The sequence below is a fragment of the Chlorocebus sabaeus genome, chromosome 2 (genome assembly GCF_047675955.1).
Source record: "Chlorocebus sabaeus isolate Y175 chromosome 2, mChlSab1.0.hap1, whole genome shotgun sequence".
Taxonomy (NCBI): Eukaryota; Metazoa; Chordata; class Mammalia; order Primates; family Cercopithecidae; genus Chlorocebus; species Chlorocebus sabaeus.
In genome coordinates this window covers 7,732,907-7,758,033 of record NC_132905.1, presented here as the reverse complement: position 1 = coordinate 7,758,033, position 25,127 = coordinate 7,732,907, and the positions used below count along the sequence as shown (strand labels likewise).

Genomic DNA, 25,127 nt, shown 5'->3' with positions numbered 1-25,127 from the left:
TTGCTTTATTTATGAACCGTATGAACAAAGGTTAATGAGTTTAAAAGGTGTAATTACATTTATTTAGAAAATAAAAAACCGCTGGAAGGATAAATACCAAAAATGGTGTAAATTGGTATCTCTGAGTGCTGAGATTATGGGTAATTTTCATTTCCTTCTTTTATTTCTCTTTCTGTAATGAACATGTATTGATACAAAAAGGTGGGGAAAGGTGATTACTTTAAAACCTCAAGAAACAAGTTGCCTTCATGTAATTACAGTGGAAAGTTCAAACAAGAAGGGGGCTCAGCCATCACTGCCGAGGTAACGAGGTGATTTGTTTTAGAACTGTGTGGCTTACTGAAAGAGTGTACGTCAGAGAATTAGGAGACTGGGTTTGATCCTGGCTTTGTGACCACAGGCAAGTCACTAACCTCCTGAGTCTTTTGTCATTCACTAGTTTTTGTTTTGTTTTGTTTTGTTTTTGAGACGGAGTCTCGCTCTGTTGCCCAGGCTGGAGTGCAGTGGCATGATCTCGGTTCACTGCAACCTCTGCCTCCAGGGTTCAAGCGATTTTCCTGCCTCAGTCTCCCAAGTAGCTGGGAATACAGGCACATACCATCATGCCCCGCTAATTTTTGTATTTTTAGTAGAGACAGGGTTTCACCATGTTGGTCAGGCTGGTCTTGAACTCCTGGCCTCAAGTGATCTGCCCTCCTCGGCCTCCCAAAGTGCTGGGATTACAGGCCTGAACCACTGCGCCCAGCCTCTTGTCGTTCACTTATTAATGAATATGTATTGAGCATCTTCTGTGTACCTGGGCCTGGGCCTGACACTGGGGACAGAATAGCCAAGTGAGATGTGGGCCCAGCAGTCACAGAACTGCCAATCCAATTCAGAAGGAAAATAGCAAAGACCAGACAAAAAGCGACCTAATAGTAATGACAGTCACAGCTGCCTGCACCAAGCACTTACTAAATGCCAGGCACCTGTACATGACAGAGAAAGAGACACCCATATGTATACACAATATATAATGGACTGCTATATATATAGGATATATGTGGTGTACATATATGTATCAACCCATCATATATAGTATGTGTATATATGTATATATGTGTGTATACATATATACATACAGATACATATATACACATATATACATACAGATACATATATACATACATATACACATATGTACATACATAAACATATATACACATATGTATGATAGTATATATACATATACATACATATATGTATATATGTTATATACGTATATATACAAAGGTCATGACTTCCACAAATTAAAACAGCTCTGTGACAGAGGAGTTGGAAACCAGCCTGAGCAATGACAAAACCCCTTCTCTACAAAAATACAAAATTTAGCCCAGTGTGGTGGCACGCATGTGTAGTCCCAGCTACTTGGGAGGCTGGGGTGGGAGAACTGCCTGAGCCTGGGAAGTCGAGGCTGCAGTGAGCCAAGATTTCACCACTGCACTCCAGCCTTGGCAACAGAGTGAGACCCTGTCTCAAAACCATAAACAAACAGGGCCATGAAAGCATATTAGGACCATGCAACCTCATCTCAGGATACAGGGAAGTCTGCCCTGAGGATGTGACATTTCACTTAGACCCCAAGGATGTGAAGGAACAAATCAGGCAAAGAGCAGGGACAAGAGCCTCTGGGGTGGAAGAAATGCAATGAAAGGGCATTATGAATTTGCATTAAGCTTTCTAAGTGAGTGGGACTGGTGTAGCGGTCACTGGCCATGGTGCTAACAGCAGATTCTCTTCTCCCCTCTCCACCCGCAGGCACTCCTGGCCAGGGCGCTTTATGACAACTGCCCTGACTGCTCTGATGAGCTGGCTTTCAGCAGAGGGGACATCCTGACCATTCTGGAGCAACACGTACCAGAAAGCGAGGGTTGGTGGAAGTGTTTGCTCCACGGAAGGCAAGGTCTGGCCCCTGCCAACCGCCTCCAAATCCTCACGGAGGTCACTGCAGACAGGCCGTGCCCCCCATTCCTGAGAGGCCTGGAAGAAGCTCCTGCCAGCTCAGAGGAGACCTATCAGGTGCCCACTCTACCCTGCCCTCCCACTCCAGGCCCCGTTTATGAGCACATGAGGAGTTGGGTGGAGGGGCCCCAGCCCCCTTCTGCCCAAGTCTATGAATTCCCCGACCCTCCCACCAGTGCCAGAATCATCTGTGAAAAGACTCTCAGCTTTCCAAAACAGGTACGCATACTCCAACTACTAGACATGGGTTGAGGGGTATGGAAACACCCAGGGCCTAACTACCCCTTGAGTCATGGGTGTCCTCCAGATCAAACATGCAGAGTCATGGGTGTCCTCCAGATCAAACATGCAGAGTCATGGGTGTCCTCCAGATCAAACATGCAGAGTCATGGGTGTCCTCCAGATCAAACATGCAGAGTCATGGGTGTCCTCCAGATCAAACATGCAGAATGGGAGCCCAGATCGCTGGCGATCACGCTCGGGGAGCTTGTGTGCCAGATTGGGAGGGAGAACTCAGCAGCCTCCACCCGCTTGTCGTGGACACCCTTGCCCCCCCTGTGATTCCCCAGCTCTCCAAGGCTGGGCGCAGTGTGTGGCAAATGGAACGCTCAGCTGAGCTGTGTGGGAAGGCACTGGAGATGTTCATGGCGGCCTTTTCACAGGACGAAGGATCACCAGGACTCCCAGTGACAAACGGCAGGGTGGGGTTTCCATGGGTTCAGAGGCAAGAAGTTATACATCACGTTTAACATGTATATTCCAGGCTGGGCACGGTGGTTTGAACCTATCTATATTCCCAGTACTTTGGGAGGACGAGACACGAGGATCATTTGAACTCAGAGTTCCGGGACCAGCCTGGGCAACATAGTGAGACCCTGTCTCTACCAAAAATTTAAAAATTAGCCAGCATAGTGGCACACACCTGTAATCCCAACTACTCAGTGGGAGGCTGAGGCAGGAAGATCGGTTGAGCCCAGGAGGTCGAGGCTGCAGTGAGCTCTGATTGTGCCACTGTACTCCAGCCTCGGTGACAGTGAGATCCTGTCTTAAAAAAAAAAAAAAAAACAAAAAGTATATCCCCTTCAATGCAGAAATTTTATTTCTAGAACTGCTATGGAAATATACAAGCAGGCAAATATATGTCTGGATGAGGAGGCTGTAGCCATTATGGCACAGAAAACTCAAAGAGGCCTAAATATTTATTAACAGTTGGATTGGTTATACATATCTTGGCATATCACCACAGCAAGCTGCTGTGCAGTTGAAAAAAAAAAAAAAAAGATGAGGTATTTATAAGAGGAAAGAAAGATCTATTTAAACAAAAACCAAACAGATATAAACTCAAAAAAGAGGCAGGGTACAATGGCTCATTCCTGTAATCCCAGCACTTTGGGAGGCCAAGGCGGGCAGATCACAAGGTCAGGAGTTCGAAACCAGCCTGGCCAACATAGTGAAACTCCGTCTCCACTAAAAATACAAAAAATTAGCCGGGCATGGTGGCGGGCGCCTGTAATTCCAGCTACTCAGGAGACTGAGGCAGGAGCATCACTAGAACCTGGGAAGCACAAGTTGCAGTGAGCTGAGATCGCACCATTGCTCTCCAGCCTGGGCACCGAGATTGAAACTCTATCTCAAAAACAAACAAACAAAAAACTCGAAAAAGGAATTCTGTATATGAGTGTGTGTATGCATGCGTGCTCTCACACTGAGACTGAGAAGAACACGCTCCAGGGATAGTTACCCCAAAAAGGGGAACTGGTTAAAGAGAAAGTGAAAGAGGGCAGTAAGTTGGGGCCTTTATTTTATTCACTCCTGTGTCCCCAGCACCTGGGACCAGGTCTGGCCCGGGGTAGGTGCTCGATACATATCTGACAAACAATCAAATTAGGAAGTTGATTTTTATGTCATATTGAATGTGTATGACATCCGTAATTTTTTAAAATATCAATTGGTTTGTTTTTTTGAGACTGGGTCTCGCTCTGTCTCCCAGGCTGGAATGCAGTGGTGCGATCACTGTTCTCTTCAGCCTCGAACTCATGGCCTGCAGCAGTCCTCCTGCTTCAGCCTCCCAAAGTGCTGGGATTACAGGTGTGAGCCACCATGCCTGGCCTAAAGTATCAGTTTTTAAAAACAGAGGGAAAAGAGCATTCATTCAATGTAGAATGGGCTAGGCTTGGTGGCTCATTCCTGTAATCCCGGCAGTTTGGGAGGCCAAGGCAGGAGGATCGCTTGAGCCCAGGAGTTTGAGACTAGCCTGGGCAACATAGTGAGACCTCATCTTTACTACTGCTAATAAAAAACAATTAGGCAGGCATGGCAGCAGGCATGGCAGCAGGCACCTATAGTCCCAGCTATTCAGGAGGCTGAGGCAGGAGGACCTTTTGAGCCCAGGAGATTGAAACTGCAGAAAGCTATTATTATGGTGCCCCTGCACGCCAGCCTGGGTGACTGACCGGAACCCTGTCTTAAAAAATAATAAAACAAATGCAGAATGAAAACTTTTTTTAATAAGGAAAAGAATTAAAGTAAGGAAGGAGAGAAAGAATGCGCTATTTCCCCCAAAGCCCTGGCCTTCATGAGGTGTTGAGATGCGGAGCAGATGTGCACAGGCCTCAGTCACTGCAGGCATTTCCTGCCATCAGATGCTTTGCTTTCAGCTCCTATGACACTTCCCACCCGGCCACAGCTCTGGCAGAGGGTCTTGGCAAGGTCTGCGTGCAGGGAAAGGCCACTCTCCCTGATGCATGTGCTGTGGGGGCCCTAGGAATGTGCTACTCACCATTCAGGCCTTCTCCACACCAGCTTCCAAGGTTGTCTTCAAACAGGAAGGTGTTGATTCCTTAGAAGATTTTGAATACTTTACATTTTCTAACTCCCTGGGCTACAAGACATAGAACCAGACAGTTGTTACATAGAACAGCTGCCAGCACAGGCGCTTGTTCCAAACACCAGGAGGAAGCTGGTGAAGCCTTCTGAATCAGTCGACGAGGTGGACACTAATGCTCTTTCTGGAACAATTGGCCCCAATCTAGGCCTGGCATGCTCAGCTGCTGTCTGAGCAGCTGACTCAGAGCAGGGCTTTGCTGAGGTTTCTTTTAAGAACAAGTGACATTAGCTGAAGTTAATTTGAATTTCTTCCAAAGCCATGAAAGGAAAAAACAAAAAAATCAATAGCAATTCCTTCCTCTCCCAGAAAGGAAAACAGATGCGCTGTCCTCTGACGGTTGACCAGAGGACACTTAAAGACCCGTTAACAACCATTTAAGGGTTTTCGGATCCACAGAAAAGGCTGGCACCTCCTCCCTTCTCATGCCACTCAGTACAGTGCCAGGCTCCTACAAGGTACTTAGTAAATATCTGTTGCATGAACGAAATTGACCAAACACAACATAAGGTTTCAAAAATGTGGAGTCCGCTATCAACTGCTAGATTGACATCCGTGTGAAAGGAAAGATGAGTTTACCATTGAAACTTAACTTTGAAAAATGATCAGGGCATTAGCAATGAGATTTGTCCTTAAGTGCATCAACTATTTGAGCCCTTGCTTGTGGAGGCTGCAGCAAACAACAGAAACCACAAGGAAATTCGGGGGGGTCCCTTTAACCACTGAGCAGGGTTCTCAAGCGGCCACAGTAAAACCCCCCAGGGGAATTTCCTGCCTTGTTTTCCTTCCTTAAGTTCCTTCCATGTCTGCCCTACCTACAAGTTTGCTCCCTTCCTTCCCTCACTTCCTATTTATTTACTTAAAAAAAAAAATTTTTTTTTTTTTTTTTTTTTTTTTTGAGAGAGTCTTGCTCTGTCACCCAGGTTGGAGTGCAGTGGCGTGATCTAGGCTTACTGCAACCTTCACCTCCTGGGTTCAAGAGATTCTCCTGCCTTAGCCTCCCTAGTAGCTGGGAACACAGGCTCCCACCACCACACCTGGCTTTCTTTTCTTTTTTTTTTTTTTTTTGTATTTTTAGTAGTGACAGGGTTTTGCCATGTTGGCCAGGCTGGTCTCGAACTCCTGACCTCAGGTGATCTGCCCACCTCGCCCTCCCAAAGTGCTGGGATTACAGGAGTGAGCCACTGCAACCAGCCTATTTACTTAAAAATTGTTTTAATTTCTTGGCTGGATACGGTGGCTCACACCTGTAATCCCAGCACTTTGGGAGGCCGAGGCAAGTGGATCACCTGAGGTCAGGAGTTTGAGACCAACCTGGCCAACATAGTGAAACCCCATCTCTACTAAAAATACAAAAATTAGCCATATGTGGTGGGGCACACCTGTAGTCCCAACTACTCAGGAGGCTGAGGCAGGAGAATCACTTGAACCCGGGAAGTGAAGGTTGCAGTGAGCTGAGATCACACCACTGCACTCCAGCTTGGGTGACAAGAGGAAAACTCTGTCTCAAAAAATAATAATTTTTAATTTCTTGCCGTCTCTGTGCTTGGAGTCTCTCAGCAAGAGAGGTGGTCTGTGGCTTACAAGTCAGGAATGCCATCTCACTTGGCTTCTGGGGCAGCCAATGTTGCACTGGGTGATTGGGGACCTCCCAACACCCTCTGTGTTTCTCCTTCCTCCTCTGTATTGGGAGAAGGTTGGACCCCATCTTTTCTAAAATCACCTTCAGTTGTACCTTTTGGTTTTTCTAAATACTTCTCTTCTTCCTCTACTCTGAGAAGGAAGGAGCTAGAAGAACTTGAAGACCAGTTAACAATCAGTTAAGGATTTTCTGATCCACAGAAAAGGCAGGCATCTCCTCCCTGCTCAGGTCATCTAACCATTAACCCTGAAGCTAAACTGCCCAGAAAATACATTCCAAATGGAAGTGACTGGTGGTAGACCGGGCAACTCTGAGCCACTGGTTTTGAACTGTTTTCCCATGGCAATTTCACAGGCTTAGAACACAGTCTTTTGTGAGGCATTTCACGGACTCCTTTTTATATCTGTGTTGACAGTCTGTAGACTAAGAGTGGCCCCAAATTAACGTCCGAGAAGGTGGAAACATGTCATTTTTCCCAAGTTGTCCTAAGAAAGGCGTCTGTGTCAGAATGAGACATCTCTATCACTGGGTGAGATCTCTGCATATCTTTAGATTGGAACAACCCTTCATTTTACAAATGAGGACATTAATTCCCAGGGAGGTGAAACTGCTCATGCAGTCACACAGCTGATGAAGGACAACTTCCATCACCCCCCAAAACAGAGCCCTTATTCCTTGATCTTCTTTCACCTGACTCTGTGACTGATACTATTCTTTCTGATGAACACTTTATTGAAATTTCACCTAGAGATGCTCAGTGATAGATCAGTAACTTATATCCAGACCATGAAACAACAAAACTAGCACCCCAGAAGCCTCCAGTGCCTTCTCTCTGTCACTTCCCCACTAGGGTAACCACTATTTTGAGCTTTCTTTTATTTTTTATCCCAACTTCCTTAATATAATGTGCTGGCCTAATTTAAAAAAAAAAAAAAAAAACCACCACATCAAGAACATATTTGATTTCAGTTTAAGCTTAGTAGGAACTCTTGTATTTCAAGAGAAAAGGGCCAGATTTCCTGGTGAAACTGCTCTTGGATCCACTAGTTCCTAAACTGGAGTTTCCTTCTGTCTCCCTAAACCTTTCGAAACCGTGTTTCTCAAACGTGTTCCTTAATTGATCACCATACTGGGACTGGGCCTACGTTTTCCAAGAAGCACTGGGCATTTTTGAGCTGGCTTCCTTCCATCTGAAATGTCATGCACAGGAAAGTCCCTTTGCTCTGTGGATTTGCCCTTATAGGCATAGGGGACCCCACAGTCAGCCATCAAAATAAAATGGGCCTGAAGCCATGGGGAGGAATAGGCCTTGGGACAGCATTTGGAAAGGGTCTGTAGGTGGAGAAAGCTTGGTGTGTTCAAATAACTGAGAGCTGGGAGGGAGGTGACAGCCGTGGTCCAGGACATAAGGTCCCTGGGTTTGGCGGGGGCATAGCCTGTCAGACTGGGTAAGAAGCTTGGATTTCTGACCTGGTGCGGTGGCTCACGCCTGTAGTCCTTCCACTTTGGGAGGCCGAGGCAGGTGGATCACTTGAGGTCAGGAGTTCAAAACCAGGCTGGCCAACATGGTGAAATCCTGTCTCTACTGAAAATACAAAAAAGTAGCTGGGCGTGGTGGCAGGCACCTGTAATCCCAGCTACTCGGGAGTCTGAGGCAGGAGAATCGCTTGAACCCGGGAGGCGGACGTGGCAGTGAGCCAAAATGGCACCACTGCACTCTAGCCTAGATGACAGAGTGAGACTACGTCTCCGAAAAAAAAAAAAGGCTTGGATTTCATTCAAAATGCAATGGGAAACCACTGATGGGCTTGTCCACCTAGACCAATCAGCCCGAGACCACCAGGAACAAAGTCAGGTTTACTGAGCGTGAAGAAGAAGATCACAGAGCAGAGGAACCACGAGGCAGCTCACAAACAGGAAAACAGCATCATGATGGGATGGGGAAAGGCGGGGTTTAGGTGAAATCTAAGCGAAGCCGTGTCTTGATAGGCTCTGGGCAAAATAGGGCAGTGTGCAGGCAGGACGAGGGCCACTCTCCCCTTGGGAACCACAAAGCAAGCGGCGATAGATGGGAAGTGCTGGGCCCGGAAACCCCTTGTCTGAAGTGCTACATGAGGGCCTGGGAATCAAGGCTGCTTCTCTGTCAATGACTCGGATCCCCCAGGCGAGAGTGGGATGTTTCATTCTTACTGATAGCACTTTGGAGGGCTGTGCTTCCAGAGCCTAGGATTTTAGGGAACCAAGTTTCTCAGGGAGTAAGAAAGCAGTCGTCACTCAACGAAGGGGGCTGTTTTGACATGTGACAGCTGCAGCGTGTCCTTGGAAGAAATGTTCATCCTGTTTGCATTGCAGCTTCTTTATCTGTGTCCGCGAGTCTAGCCAGGTGAATGGCAGGGTGGGTTTTTACACTGTGTGCTAATGTTTACCATCCAAGCCGTACGCATCCACTCACCAAAAACAAACAGATAAATCTAGCACGTACATTCCCAGTGCTGCATCCTCGGGACACCCAGTCCTCAGAAACTGCTCCTCCGCCTGCATTCCCCTCCCTCAGCTCCGCACATTGAAACCCTAACCACCCCCTGAGCCAACTTAGAAAGCCCCCTACTCAGCAACAGCTCCTTGGGACCCCAATGGGAAGTACATTCTCCCTGTCCTGGACTCCGGAGCTTCACCCTGCCCTCTCCTCCAGGCCCTGTCTCGTTTCCCAGTCTGTGTCCTTGGTGTGCTCAGACCTCATTTCCCTCTTAGACTTTAAGCCCGTGGTAGACAGCATCCTCTACTCTAGAAAAAATCGCTCATTCCTAGGGCGCTTGTAGAGACGTTCTAGTTCAAGAGGTCTGGGTGGGAGCCTTGGAAGCTGTATTATTTTAAAATTCCCTAGGGCACTCGGATCCCTGGCTGGGTTCGGAAGCTGCTCTGTGGCACCCAGTGTGGTACCCACCATTGAGCCGACATCATTGAGCTCTGGAGGATTAACTTGAATCTGAAGTTCCCATTCACAGACCCAGACTCCATGGCTGAGACCATGTTTCCCAAAATGGCTTGAGCAATAACTGGCCAAGTGCTCTCAATAAAATATAAATCGGGGCCGAACGCAGTGGCTCATGCCTGTAATCCCAGCACTTTGGGAGGCCAAGGTGGGCGGATCACCTAAGGTCGGGAGTTCAAGACCAGCCTGACCAATACGGTGAAACCTTGTCTCTACTAAAAACACAAAATTAGCCTGGCGTGGTGGTGCGTGCCTGTAGTCCCAGCTACTTGGGAGGCTGAGGCAGGAGGATCGCTTGAACCCGGGAGGTGGAGGTTGCAGTGAGCTGAGATCACGCCATTGCACTCCAGCCTGGGCAACAGGAGCGAAACTCCACCTAAAAAAAAAAAAAAAAAAAAGTATACATATATAAATTGGATGGTCAATCCCATCCTTTGTAGGATAAAATTCAAACTCCTTAACTGACCTGCTCCCTGTTAACCTTTCCCGTTCCATCCCTCCCTCCTTCCCTCCCTCACTCCTCTCCATCACTTTCACATTGCCAGGTTCTCTTCTGCCTCCCACTGCTGCCAGCAAGAGCTGCCAGCTGCAGCTCATCTGGTCACCTCCCGCTTCCCTTCCTCAGCCCAGGTGACGAGTCCTTAGACAGCTCTCAGGCCGCAGTTTCCTCCCAGACCTTGTTGGTCCCTCCACCTTACATTCTTAAGGTCCCCTCTGCCTATTGCGTGCACGTCTCCAGCCTCAGCCTCGCTTGATGAATGCAGATGAATAGCCCAGTATCACAGTCACAGCCTCCTGGTCGCTAGAGAACATCAGAATCACCTGGCAAGCTTGTTAACGCTGCAGGTTCCTGGCCCCCACTCAACACCTAGAGACTCCGTCCAACCAGCATGGGCCCAAGAATATGCATGTTAACCTGCTTCCGGTGAACTTCTCAGGTGAGGCAGATTCAGGAGATTGTGGGCCACCTGCAAGGAAGGCTGCCTCCACCAGGGAGCCTCCCACCCGTACCCTGCTGTCTTGAGAGTGAAGAGCCTGCCATCGGGGGTGCCAGGTGACTCCCTCAGCAGTGTCCACCCAACTGTCTCTGCTTTTGGGGAGATGACTTTGAACCTGAGTGTGATCATCAGAGTGACATTTCCTTTTCCTCTGCTCTCCTCCTTTCTCTCCAAGGCCATCATCACGCTTCCCAGACCTACCCGGGCCTCACTGCCGACTCTGCCTTCCCAGGTGTATGATGTGCCTACCCAACACCGGGGCCCTGTGGTCCTGAAGGTGAGCCTTGTTCTGGGGCCCCGCATCACCCAGACCTCTGCGCCCAGAGTCTGGGACTCTTGACCTCACACTCACATTGCATTTCAGCATTACCATGGAGGCCAGGGGCTCAGCCTCCAGAATACACATCACCACTCAGAGGCCAACTTCATAACCTCCTTTTTACCCATGGAGCCCAGTCCTGCTCTAGAAAACATTGTGACTACTTGAGTTCTGAATATTTTGAAATTTTTACTTGTCATTTATAATAGATGGTTTTTTCTCTTTCTTTTTGAGATGGGGTCTTGCTATGTTGACCAGGCTGGTCTCGAACTCCTGACCTCAAGCAATCCTCCCATCTCAGCCTCCCAAAGTGCTGGGATTATGGGCATAAGCCACTGTGCCCAGCCATTATTTATAATAGATATTTAATGTATGTGTGTGTGTACATATACACACTCACACATTTTTTAAAATGATGTTTTGAAGGATATGCACCACAGTCTTAACATGGATTATCATTGATTATCTTAACATTGATTATCTCTAGGGGAAGAAATTTTAGTTGTTTTTTTTTTTAACTTGTTTTTATATAAGGGGAACATCAAATTTGTAAGACATGCTTCATGTAATCAAAAAATAGCTTTGCTCCTTTCTCAGCCCATCCAAATGCTCTGCAGTGGCGTTCTCCCCACCCATCTGCTATTGAGATCAGTAGCTCCCAACCTCTGTTGTATGTGAAAGCATCTGAGAGCTTTAGCTGTCCTGGTGCCTGTGCCCCAACCCCAGAGACTGTGGAATCAGGTCTAGGTGGGGCCCAAACATCAGGATTATTAAAAGCTCTCAGGTGATTGTACTATGAAGCCAGGATTTAGAACAACAGTTCCTGTCCAAATAGAATTCCAAGCAGGCTCTATGACTTCCTGGACACTCACAGGTAATAAGTCACTTTAGGCCAGGCGCAGCAGCTCACGCCTATAATCCCAGCACTTTGGGAGGCCGAGGCAGGAGGATCACTTGAGGCTAGGAGTTCGAGACCACCTCGCCAACGTGGTGAAACCCCGTTTCTCCTAAAAATACAAAAATTAGCTGGGTATGGTGGTTCATGCCTGTAGTCCCAGCTACTAGAGAGGCTGAGGCAGGAGAATCATTTGAACCCAGGAGGTGGAGGTTGCAATGAGCCGAGATCACACCACTGCACTCCAACCTGGATGACAGAGCAAGACTCTGTCTGAAAAAAATAAAAATAAAAAATTTGAAAAAAGGTCACTTTAGCCTCGCCAGGTCAGTTGAGGAATTTAATTGTCTAGGCAATAATCAAACTTTCTAGTTCATTTAAAGCCAAAGCTCCTGCTGCCCAGCTTGGGCCTGTCTGCTAGGCTGGGCTCCAGGGACTGCCTAAGTTATCTGCTGTTTCACCATCTCAGTTTTCTACCCTTTCTCACTCACTGGATGGTCTCAGACTCCTGCAGGGCTGCAAGAGGCAGGCAGGGAGAAAGGCCCTGCTCACCTGGTTCTGTTGGCAGGGGTGCTAATAGCAGTGGCCAGTGTGGCAAGCTGATTCTCTTCTGGGGCATTTGTGTAAGTGCCATGTCCTCTGCCCTCTACCTCCTACCCCTCACCTCCTTGCTGAGCATCTCTTACCTGCAAGTCCCTCCAAGTGGACAAATGCACCTCCTCTGGCTGCTGGCTCCCCCCTTAGCTCTGTGGCAAGCAGGTCATCTCCAGCCACATCCTCCTGAGATTCCCCGAGCCATCCTTCCCTGGCTCTTGCTCCAGCTCTTGTGTGAGCCATGCCTGGTCCATGACAAACACACAAGTTCCCTTTGCCATGATAGACTCCAGGAGCACAGGTGCTTGCTTTGGGTGCAAAAGTTATCAATGGGCCAGGCGCAGTGGCTCATGCCTGTAATCCCAGCGCTTTGGGGGTTGAGGCAGGTGGACCACCTGAGGTCAAGAGTTTGAGACCGGCCTGGCCAACATGGTGAAACCCTTTCTCTACTAAAAATACAAAAAGTAGCTGGGCATGGTGGCGGGCACCTATAATCCCAGCTACATGGGAGGCTGACGGCAGGAGAATGGCGTGAACACGGGAGGCGGAGTTTGCAGTGAGCTGAGATCGCGCCACTGCACTCCAGCCTGGGCCACAGAGTGAAACTCCATCTCAAAAAAAAAACCAAAAGTTATCAATGAAGACACACTTGTATGACTCACTTCACTCACCTTGCCCTAATCCCAGCCCCACTAGACCCTGTCTTTATGTAAAAGTGTGACATTTTGTTCATGATTTTTTTTGCATTATGATTTTTTAAAATATTGCATTTTAAATAGTATTTACCTTGATGACTGAGTTTTTTTGGTGCCGTCTTAATGTTGTGCCCAAGGTAACTGCTTTGCTCTCCTCCCCCTGGTCCTGACCCTGAGAACAGGCCAACCACAGCACGGTGCCACTCTAACCCTGAGAACTGGCCATCCAGGACATGGCTGCCGACCTCTCTCTTTTCACCTTTCCCAAGCCAGAGTCAGCCCCCGTCCACTGTGACCCCAAGCTCAGGGGAGACAACTCAAGTCATTGAATGATCCCGTGGGAGCACTTGATGGTTTGCTTTTGGGGAGTGAAAGGCAACCCCCGCTACACCACACCCCACTTCCCAGCTGAGGAGAGCCCTCAGGAGACTCATAGCCCAAATCCCTCTAAAGAAACCTTCCAATGTCCAACTATTTCTCTCTTTATTTGCAAAACCTGTTTTGGTGCTCTCTTGCCTTGCTTTGGAATTTGTAACCTGTTTTTTGTATCCTAATATATATGTTTTGTAATTACTGTACATGTTATATATATAATATGTTATATCATATACATATCTCAAGCCACTGAAGGAGTTTGAGCAGGGGAGTGACAATTAGATTTTTAGGAAGCACCATGCCTGGCACTTAGGTCATTGCTAAGATGCACATTTATCAAATGAGTCTCTCACACCCTGTTTTTATTGCTCTCATGATGTGCACAGTGTCATCCAGCTTAGTGTCTGGTCATTAGTGGGCACTCATTAAATATTTGCAGAATACATATGAGTGATAAACACAGGAAAATTTCTACTGAGAAAAAGAAAGAAGACATACTGGGTCTCAATCTCATTTATTCTCTGGCTTAATTTTAAGATGAACTTAAGATAAATTACCATTTTTAATTTGGGCAACTGCTTAAATTAGGCTCTGTTGCCCCTGCCCCCTCCCACCCAGCAACCTTTGGTTGAGAAGTCTCTTTTTTTTTTGAGATGGAGTTTTGCTCCTGTTGCCCAGGCTGGAGTGCAATGGTGCAATCTCGGCCTACCGCAACCTCCACCTCCCGGGTTCAAGCGATTCTCCTACCTCAGCCTCCCGAGTAGCTGGGATTACAGGCATGCGCCACCACGCCAGGCTAATTTTGTATTTTCAACAGAGACAGCGTTTCTCCATGTTGGCCAGGCTCATTTTTGACCGAGCTAATAACATCTTTTTTTTTTTTTTTTTTTTTTTTTTTTTTAATATTTTAGTAGAGACAGGGTTTCACCATGTTGGCCAGGCTGGTCTCGAACTCCCGACCTCAGGTGATCTGCCTGCCTCAGCCTCCCCAAGTGTTGGGATTACTGGCGTGAGCCACCGCGCCCAGTTGAGAAGTCTCTTTTTAAAGCACAAAGTCCAATGTTGAATGTATACCCTGTTATGAGAAGAACTTAGGACTGTAATGTCCCCTGCCCTGCCTCAGACGAGGAAGGTTGGGGACCCGTCACCTAGATTTCCACCATTAGAGCATCATGACCAAAAGCACCAAAAAGTCTTCAGGAATTTGTGTCTTCCTTTGGGAAAAAACACTGGAATAGGCAGCGTTCATGATGTGTAGCCATTAGGAAAGAAACAGTCAAGTGGTCTGTCTTTGTGGTCTTTCCCCAGGAGCCAGAGAAGCAGCAGCTATATGACATACCAGCCAGCCCCAAGAAGGCAGGACTCCATTCCCCAGCCGGCCAAGCAAGTGTAAGTATGAAGAGGTGCTAAGGTGCGGTGTCATGAACACATAAAAATCCTCTCAGAAATGTTATTAGCTTGGGGCCAGGTGCAGTGGCTCAAGCCTGTAATCCCAGCACTTTGAGAGACTGAGGCGAGTGGATCACCTGAGGTCAGGAGTTTGAGACCAGCCTGGCCCACATGGCGAAACCCCATCTCTACTAAAAACACAAATGTTGGCCAGGCGTGGTAGCAGGCGCCTGTAATCCCAGCACTTTGGGAGGCTGAGGTGGGTGGATCGCTCGAGGTCAGGAGTTCAAGACCAGCCTGGCCCACATGGTGAAACCCTGTCTCTATTAAAATATAAAAGTTAAAAAAAAAAAAAAAAAAAGATGTTATTAGCTCAGTCAAAAATTAGAATGCAAATTCCTCATAACAAAGACCTTACTGCATTTGAGGTAAAACCTCTCATTGAGTTTGTGTTCAAGAATAGGACTAATTATGTGGTTTGGGATATGTCTTTTAAATTCTCTGTTTTTATGGGCTGAGAGTATTAAGTAAGATAATCCTGCAAAGGACTTGGGACAGTGCCTGGCACAGAGCAAAATTGTGTAATGGCTTCTTATTATGACAGACCTCAGGGGCGTGCTGTGATACAGTACACTTTTATCTGTATTGGGCGAATGACTTTATTTGAAATCTGTGTGATCTATGTTTATAATCGGATTCTATCACATGTGTCCCACAGACACGCTTACACCCAAGGTCATTAGGGAACATCTTACAAGAAAGCTGGCATTTCAGCCGTGTCAGGGGGATGCATAGGAGTTTGGTGGATGGAAAAGAAAGGGTTGCAAGGGCTTTTAGAGCAGAGAAACCAGTTTGGGTAAAATGAAATACAGTGGCATGAGTCAGTGTTCTGAGTTCAGGGAAAAGTAAACAGCTTGGGTGGCTGGACCTGTAAGCAAATGGTGGCAGTCAAGGTGGGGTCAGCGTGGTGGAAGTGGAAAGAAATGAGGCTCAAAAGAATTGTGAAGGACCTTGAGTGGAAATGGGGAGCCACTGAAGGAACTTGAGCGGGGAAATGACGATGAGATTTAAACGAGGCACTCGTACCTTCTTTTGAAAGCTACTAACCCGGGCAACTATGTGTGGTTCTTCCACAGGGGCAGGGTGTTCCCCTGATATCAGTGACTACCTTAAGAAAAGGCGGCTACAGCACATTACCAAGTCCTCAGAAATCAGAATGGGTTTATGACACTCCAGTGTCTCCAGGAAAGGCCAGCGTCAGAAACACGCCTCTCCCCACCTTTGCAGAAGAATCAAGGCCCCACGCTCTCCCCAGTTCCGGCTCCACTTTCCACAATCCTGCAAGTGGCAGAGCCAGGTCCCTCACTCCACAACTGAATACCAATGTGCCCATGCAGAAAAAACTCAGTCTTCCAGAAATTCCTTCTTATGGCTTTCTTGTACCCAGAGACACATTTCCTTTGGATGAAGATGTCAGCTACAAGGTTCCTTCAAGCTTTCTGATTCCCCGAGTGGAACAGCAGAACACCAAGCCCAATATTTATGACATCCCTAAAGCAATATCGAGTGTTTCTCAGGCTGAGAAGGAGCTGGCGAAAGCCAAGGAGGTGTCAGAGAATTCCACGGGCCATAATTCCTCACGGTTCTGCAGACGGACAACTTCCCGATCTCCTGAACTGGACAGATTATCAGGTTCCAGTTCTGACAGCAGAGCCAGCGTCGTTTCTTCGTGCTCCACCACATCCACCGACTCCTCCTCCAGCTCTTCCTCGGAGGAGTCAGCAAAGGAGCTCTCCTTGGACCTGGATGTGGCCAAGGAGACAGTGATGTCTCTGCAGCACAAGGTGGTTAGCTCTGTCGCTGGCCTGATGCTCTTTGTCAGTAGGAAATGGAGATTCCGAGACTATCTGGAGGCCAACATTGATGCAATCCACAGGTCCACTGAGCACATAGAAGAATCTGTAAGAGAATTTCTGGATTTTGCCCGAGGAGTCCATGGGACTGCCTGTAACCTCACTGACAGTAACCTTCAGAAGAGAATTCGGGACCAGATGCAGACAATCTCCAACTCCTACCACATCCTGCTTGAAACAAAGGAAAGCTTGGATAATCGCAATTGGCCTCTGGAAGTTCTTGTGACTGACAATGTCCAGAACAGCCCAGATGACCTTGAGAGGTTTGTCATGGTGGCACGGATGCTTCCGGAAGACATCAAGAGGTTTGCCTCCATTGTCATTGCCAACGGAAGGCTCCTTTTTAAGCGGAACTGTGAAAAGGAAGAGACCGTGCAGTTGACCCCAAATGTAGAATTTAAGTGTGACAAATGCATCCAGCCTCCCCAAAGAGAAACTGAATCACACCAAAAGAGTACCCCTTCCACTAAGCAAAGGGAAGATGAACACTCTTCCGAACTGTTAAAGAAAAATAGAGCAAATATCTGTGGACAGGTGAGTTCAGAGTTCCAAGCGATCGAAAGAGGGGCTTCAATTGTTACCTGGAGCAGTGGCTACTAAGTTGCTGAGATTCTTTTGATAGTGTATAGGCTTTGGGGAGACACTGGTTCCATCTTCCAGAAAATAAAATTTGTGAAAGTAAAATTCTTATTTTTTTTGAGACGGAGTCTCGCTCTGTTGCCCAGGCTGGAGTGCAGTGGCGTGATCTCAGCTCACGGCAAGCTCCGCCTCCCGGGTTCACACCATTCTCCTGCCTCAGCCTCCCGAGTAGCCAGGACTACAGGCGACCGCCACCACGCCCGGCTAGTTTTTTGTATTTTTTAGTAGAGACGGGGTTTCACCGTGTTAGCCAGGATGGTCTTGATCTTCTGACCTCGTGATCCGCCCGTCTCGGCCTCCCAAAGTGCTGGGATTACAGGCTTGAGCCACCGCGCCCGGACGAAAGTAAAATTCTTGATGAAATCTTATTAACAAGTCAGATAAAGATAGGGCAGCATAGGCAGATAGGTCAGTTGATTTGGATTTCTTCCGAAAACTTCTGGGGTTCAAGTTTACCATGATATTAGAATTAAAAGGGATTTTTCAACTTTCTTTAAAATCTACTATTCGAGTAGATTTTTAAAACCTCACCACCAAGTCTCCTTGTATTTTTGAAAGTTATAAATCTAGTCATTGTCAGTGTGTTTCTTAGCAACGGAAGAGGAAGTAGAAACATTCTTTCAAATTGCTCACCATCTGATCAGCCTCCAGACTTTAGCTACTCTTAGAAATACTTTTCTGAGGCTGGGTGTGGTGGCTCATGCCTGTAATTTCCAACACTTTAGGAGGCCAACACAGGAGGATCCATTCCTTGAGGCAGGAGTTTGAGACCAGCCTGGGCAGCATCATGAGTGAGACCCCAGCTGTACAAAATTTATTTTTAAATATCAAGGTGTGGTGGCTCATGCACTTGGAGGGCTGAGTAGGGGTATCCCTTGAGACCAGGAGTTTGGGGTAACCGAGAGCTATGATGGCACCACTGCACTCCCACCTTGGTGACAGAGAGAGAACTTGTCTCTAAAAAAGGAAAAGAAAAAAAAAAGAGGTGGGGTATGGTGGCTCGTCCCTGTAAACTCAATACTTTGGGAGGCCAAGGCGAGCAGATCACTTGAAGTCAGAAGTTTGAGATCAGCCTGGCCAACATGGTGAAACCCCATCTCTACTAAAAGTACAAAAATTAGCTGGGCATGGTGGAATGCACCTGTAATCCCAGCTGCTCAGGAGGCTGAGGCGGGAGAATCACTTGAACCCAGGAGGCGTAGGTTGCAGTGAGCTGAGATTGCACCACTGCACTCCAGCTTGGACCACAGAGCGGGACTCTGTCTCAAGAACAAATAAAAGAAAAGACAGAAAGAAATACTTTTCTGGATGAGTTCAGACATTATAGAGCAAGATGCTTCAGTTCAGGGATTGTGAACCCAGAAGTCACTTGGTGGCTGTGTCAAGGAGGTAATTTGGTGCTTTCGGCCCCAACCTTTGTGTTCTGCTGAAATGCCTGGTGGTGTAGGAGGTTTAACACGTTCTAGAAATTTAGATGTTTAAAATTGACATACACATATATATAACGCTAACAAAGCTGTGTGTGGGTCATCATATCAGGCCATGCTGATAGGCAAAATTCAGCCTTTGGGCAGCCAAAGTCTCCTTTGGTTGAGAAAAGGAATCAGTAGGCAGAACCATCAAACAGAAAACATGAGAAAGAATGCCCAAGTCTAAAGTGAACTTAAACAGTTCCACAGTAGTGTAAAACACCACTCAATTTGGTAATTTGAAGGAATTGTATTTTTCAGACATTGCCTAACTTAGAAAAGAAAGAGAAACCTATCTTGGAACAAAGGTTAGATGAAAACGAAGACTTAGGAACCATGGTAAGCTGTAGCACTCACTCTCTAAAGCTTCTGATTCATACGCTTTATTGCTAGATTCGTCTCATCATGCTATGGAAAGCTCAACATTACAGCCATGACCCACATGGGCGAGAGTTAGTTGTTGTGATTCTTTTTCCTTTATTTTAGCAAGAGAGTCCTGGAGATCAATGAGCCTAATGAACGAACCCGAGGGAATGGAAGTGAAGCATTAACCATTAATGAAATGACTCTAGGCCCTCTGCGAGGTTGTGACCGGGCTAAACAGGACTGACTCAGCTGCTCTTTGACAGTCTGATTTAGTGTTTCTGATTACAACAGCAAATCTTGATTTGGGGCTTATATATCTTCAACACCTCTTTTAAACTTGATGTTCTTCCTTTAAAAAAAAAAAAAAAGTCAAAGATGTTATCATTGTGCTTATTTTTATTGGTTTCCTTCTATTTGTGGTAAATGACAGTAGTTTTCCATTTACCATTTTTCACGGTTTCCTTTAAATTAATGTAAGTAAAAGCAATGGGTCCATTTAAAGAAAAGGAACGAAGCCAGTAGAAGTTAAGAGGAAAATGGAAAGAGTATAACTTGTAAAGGTTGTAAAGGCTGTCCCTGAATAACTGAAGCTTGGGAAACTTACTTAGGTTATAGGGCAGATGGGGTAGAGGGTGGAAGAAAAGGATGTCCAATGACTAGGATAAGGTCACATACCTTCTCAGAGGCAACCTAGGACAAGAATTCAGGCCTCCTGATGCTCAGGTCGCCAAACCCCAAACACTAGTCTTTGGGCCTGCCATATTGCTAACAGTCATGCTATTTTGTCCAACATTAAGTACGCCTTAGATTAGTGGTTCTCAAATTTGAGTGTATCACAATCACCTATGAGGTTTGTTAAAACTCACATGGCTGGCCGGGTGTGGTGGCTCGTGCCTGTAATCCCACCACTTTGGGAGGCTGAGGCGGGCGGATCACCTGAGGTGAGGAGTTCGAGATCAGCCTGGCCAACATGGTGAAACCCTGTATCTAAAAACACAAAAAATTAGCTGGGTGTGGTGGCGGGTACCTGTAATCCCAGCTACTCGGGAGGCTGAGGCAGGAGAATTGCTTGAACCGGGAAAGCGGAGGTTGCAGTGAGCTGAGATCGTGCCACTGCACTCCAACCTGGGCAATGAGAACAAGACTCTGTCTCAAGAAAACAAACAAACAAAAGAACTTGCATGGCTGGGCCCCACTCTCAGAATTTTTAATCTAGTAGGTCTGGGATGGAGCATAGTAATGCGCATTTTCTAGCAAGTTTGCAGGTGATGTTGATGCTTCTGGTCCAAGGACCTCACTTAGAAAGCCCCCGCTTTAGAGTGACAGCACTTCTCAGTGGAGGTCCATGGCACCGTTGGCCACTGGGTGGACAGTTCTCCGTTGCGTGGGATGAACTATTCAGCATCCCAGAATCCTGCCCGCTCACTGCCTATAGGGACTATAGAAGTCCCTAGTCAATGCACCAATCAAAACTATCTCTACACATTTCCAGCACCCCAAGTTAAGAATCATAGTACATTTTTCACCTCCCTACAGTTAATATTTTCACTTACGATGCTCATAATCTGATGTCTACCTCATTACTTCTCATTATTTCTAAGCTCTTCTTTTTTTTTTTTTTTTTTTTTTTTTTTTTTTTTTTTTTTTGAGATGGAGTCTCGCTCTGTTACCCAGGTGGGAGTGTAGTGGCGTGATCTCGGCTCACTGCAACCTCTGCGTCACAGGTTCAAGCGATTCTCCTGCCTCAGCCTCCTGAGTAGCTGGGACTACAGGTGCGCACCACCATGCCTGGCTGATTTTTGTATTTTTAGTAGAGACGAGAGTCATCATGTTGGCAAGGCTCATCTCGAACTCCTGACCTCAAGTAACCCTCCTGCCTCAGCCTCCCAAAGTGCTGGGATTATACCCTCCTGCCTCAGCCTCCCAAAGTGCTGGGATTATAGGTGTGAGTCACCGTGCCCAGCTACCTTCCTTTTTTTTTTTTTTTTTTTTTTTTTTTGAGACAGGGTTTTGCTCTACTGCTGAGGCTGTAGTGCAGTGGTGAGATCATGGCTCACTGCAGCCTCCACCACCCAGGTTCAATCGATTCTCCCACCTCAGCCCCCCAAGTAGCTGAGACCACAGGCCCACACCGCCATACCCAGCTAATTTTTGTTTTGTTTTGTTTTGGGTAGAGACAGAGTTTCATATGTCGCCAAGGCTAGTCTGGAACTCCTAGGGTTAAGTGATCCTCCTGCCTCGGCCTCCCAAAGGGCTAGGATTTCAGGCGTGGGTCACTGCACTCAACCTGCTTCATTCTTACACTCCCTGCTTCCAAGAGTTCATCTGAACTGACATCTCAATCTTGCCTTCACTTTCTATGACAAAGACAATCATTGTTTTCATTTTCCAAATATGCAATTCTAATCATGAATGTGCTTCTTCAAAGTATGCTTTCCTCCTCCTTGTCTAACTTCCCCTCCAACCCTACCGGCCCCTGGAGACATAACCCCCTCCTGAAAAAAATCAGTTTTATGCCATATCTGTCTAAAAATGCTTCCGGCCTGTGAATTTTGAGATAATAGGTAAATGCAAGAGTGTGAAATTTAATGGAAAGAAAGCGAGTTTCAGACCTAGAGCTCCAGATCTCTGATGTGCTAATGGAATGGCCAGAGGCAGCCTTTTCTCGCTTCACCTTTCAGTTGTTACCTGGAGTTGTGGCCACTAAGTTAGGTACTGAAAATCTCTGAGAGTATATAGGATTTGGGAGACGTTAGTTCCATTTTCCACAAAATAAAATTCATGAATGTAAAATGTTGATGAAACCTTATTAGCAAATATGATAAATATTTTAATAACAAGGCAAAAAATAATAATAATATTAAGGCAGATAGGTCAGGGTATTTCGTTTCTTCTGGATATGTTGGGGGTTCTGGTGTACCTCTGATACTGAAATCAGAGAGGATTTTTGGATTTTTAAATGTTTTTAAATCTGTTCTTTGAGAACATTTTAAAACTCACCAACAAGTTTCCCTGCATTTTTAAAAGTCAAAAATTTAGCTGGGTACAGTGATTCACACCTGTAATCCCAGCACTTTAGGAGGCTGAGGTGGGCGGATCATTTGAGATCAGGAGTTCAAAACCAGTCTGGTCAACATGGTGAAACCCCATCTCTACTAAAAATACAAAAATTAGCCGGGCATGGTGGCAGGTGCCTGTAAACCCAGCTACTCAGGAGGCTGAGGCAGGAGAATTGCTTGAACCCAGAAGGCAGAGGTTGCAGTGAGCCGAGATCATACCACTGCACTCCAGCCTGGAAGACAAAGCAAGACTCTGTCTCAAAAAAAAAAAAAAAAAAAAAATTATAGTTATTGCCAATGTGTTTCTTAGAATGGGTTTCTAATGGTTGGTTTATTGAGATGATTGAATAAAATTATATGTATGTATTACAATATAAGATTGTATATATTATATGTTACAGTGCTTTGAAAACATTAATTTGTTAGACAACTGTTGCAGTATTGGGCTTCCCAAACCAAACCATGCTTTCTTTAAAAAAATAAAAGGTCTTGCAAATCTAGCCAAAACAGGAAAGGACACACAGCCACAGCCCATTGATTGAGTCTCCTATCTATATTCTTCCTTCCCTTCTTTAGAATCCTGGCCCTCTTACACCCCAGCCTTCGAGTCAACAGACTCCTGAGAGGAAACACCGCCTCTCTGAACACTGCCGGCTCTACTTTGGGGCGCTCTTCAAAGCCATCAGCGCATTTCATGGCAGCCTCAGCAGCAGCCAGCCTGCGGAGATCATCACTCAGAGCAAGCTGGTCATCACGGTGGGCCAGAAGCTGGTGGACACGCTGTGCACGGAGACCCAGGAGAGGGACGTGCGCAACGAGATCCTCCGCGGCAGCAGTCACCTCTGCAGCCTGCTCAAGGACGTAGCGCTGGCCACTAAGAATGCCGTGCTCACCTACCCCAGCCCTGCCGCGCTGGGGCACCTCCAGGCGGAGGCTGAGAAGCTGGAGCGACACACGCGGCAGTTCAGAGGGACATTGGGATGAGGACTCTCTACCTCCCTTCCTCCTCTGCTCACCTCTCAGCTTCACACCCACAACTTGTGCAACTCTGTCCTATGGGAAAAGCCAGCCGGGGTATACACCGATCAGCTGAAACAGACCTGGTACCCAAAGACCCAAAGCTGGTAGTACCAAGTGGCTAAGCAACCCTGGGGCATTGACTTACCCCACAGGGGGTCAGGAAAGAGAGACAGATATGAGGTAAAACCCTGTGAAGTTTAGCATATATGGAGTATGCAGTATCAGCTTGAAGTGACTTCGTAGAAATCATATTTTATGTTGATTAATTAAATGTGTGCATGTTTTGTTTGTTTGTTTTCTGAGACACAGTCTCACTCTGTCACACAGGCCGGAGGGCAGTGGCGCCATCTCAGCTCACTGCAACGTCTGCCTACCGAGTTGAAGCATTTCTCCTGCCTCAGCCTCCAGAGTAGCTGGGACTACAGGCATGCACCACCATGCCCAGCTAATCTTTGTATTTTTTTTTTTAATGAAAAGTCTCACATATTTATTACTGAACCCAGCCAACCAATGCATTCATAACAGATTCAGAGAGAAAAAATATATTCCCAATAAAACATGTACAACTCTCCAGAGAGTGGTGACATTTTCACCTTGATGTGGTAACATGACCGTGACCTTCAGACAGCATAAATGTGTGTGCCGTCTCATGTGCAATTCCTTATAGGCCCAGCTTGGTTCTTCTCCAGTGTCTCCTTTTGGAGTTGTACTTGATTTTATTACCAGTTTTCATCCAAATCCACTGGGGAGTGGGGCGATTTTCTTTTTGCTTCTTGGTCAGGAATCACAATCCTGAAAGTCTTATGAGAAGACATGGCAAGAAGCAGAGTCAAGCACACACCACAATGGCAGAGAAAGGAAGAGCTAATTTTTGTATTTTTAGTAGAGATGGGTTTCCACCGTGTTAACCAGGCTAGTCTGGTTCTCCTGACCTCAGGCCATCCCCCGCCTTGGCCTCCCAAAGTGCTGGGATTACAGGCGTGAGCCACCATTCCCGGCATGTATGTGTTTTAAATTCACTCATTTAACATTTATTTATTGGATGCCTACTACATGCCAAGTTCTAGGTGCTGGAGACATAACAGTGTAGCAGAGGCCTTGCCCTCTTGGAACCTACAATCTAGTAGGGGAGTCAAACAGTAAAGTGATGAAGAAATACATACACAGTATAACAGGTGCCAGGAAAAACGTAAGTTGGCGAAGCACAAGAGAAATGGTTTTGAAATGGTTAATTTTTATTGCGTTCATTAGAAAATAGAGTAAGTTTTTTTGTTGTTTTGAATTGAATTAGTTCTGTGAGATTGGTACAAATTATGTATGTCTTGCACCCATAAATATATATTTTTGCTATGTTACTTTAACCTAAAGATAGATGTTATATTTACAACATAACATGATCTGTTGGGTTCTCTATTAATTTATTTCATTCATTACAGATTCTGGGTTGATAAATTCTGCTCAGTTTGAAAAATTTTATATTTTGTCTCAAATCTGTTACAATGTATATTGGTTGGTGCAAAAGTAATTGCAGCTTTTGCCATGGAAAGTAATGGCAAAAACCGCAATTGCCTTTGCATCATCCTAATAATATTAAATACAATCATGACTTTAAACATCATTTGCAGCATTCTTTTTTTTTTTGGAAAAGTCTCTGTCACCCAAGTGAAGCCTCCAATGTTTACTTTTGTCATTCCAGTGCTTCTCCCTGAAGTCTGCAGGGAGATGGGGTAGAGGCCATGCTCTTAGGCACCGGGTTGGTACTGGAAAACAAAGCTATCACCTGTGGTGGTGCAGACAGGAAGGCGTGGTGTGGATAGGATGCTCATCACTGGGCACAGATATGAAAGTGGCACGGACATCCCCTCAACTCAAACCAC

General features: G+C 46.4%; 1 protein-coding gene across 2 annotated transcripts in view; it reads left to right on the top strand.

Moving 5' to 3' along the window:
* The window catches only part of CASS4 (Cas scaffold protein family member 4), a 49,794-nt gene extending 24,926 nt beyond the window's left edge, over positions 1–24,868 (top strand). The window contains exons 2-6 of one of the 2 annotated variants that reach the window (XM_008013485.3): positions 1,798–2,058; positions 10,693–10,794; positions 14,704–14,784; positions 15,921–17,231; positions 22,807–24,868. In XM_008013485.3, the coding sequence (XP_008011676.1) occupies positions 1,798–2,058; positions 10,693–10,794; positions 14,704–14,784; positions 15,921–17,231; positions 22,807–23,214 (2,163 nt within the window). In that variant the 3' untranslated portion in view covers positions 23,215–24,868. Of the gene's footprint in view, positions 1–1,797; positions 2,221–10,692; positions 10,795–14,703; positions 14,785–15,920; positions 17,232–22,806 lie in introns of both variants that reach the window. The other variant, XM_008013472.3, reaches the window with a different exon arrangement.
* Positions 24,869–25,127: the final 259 nt, after the last annotated feature.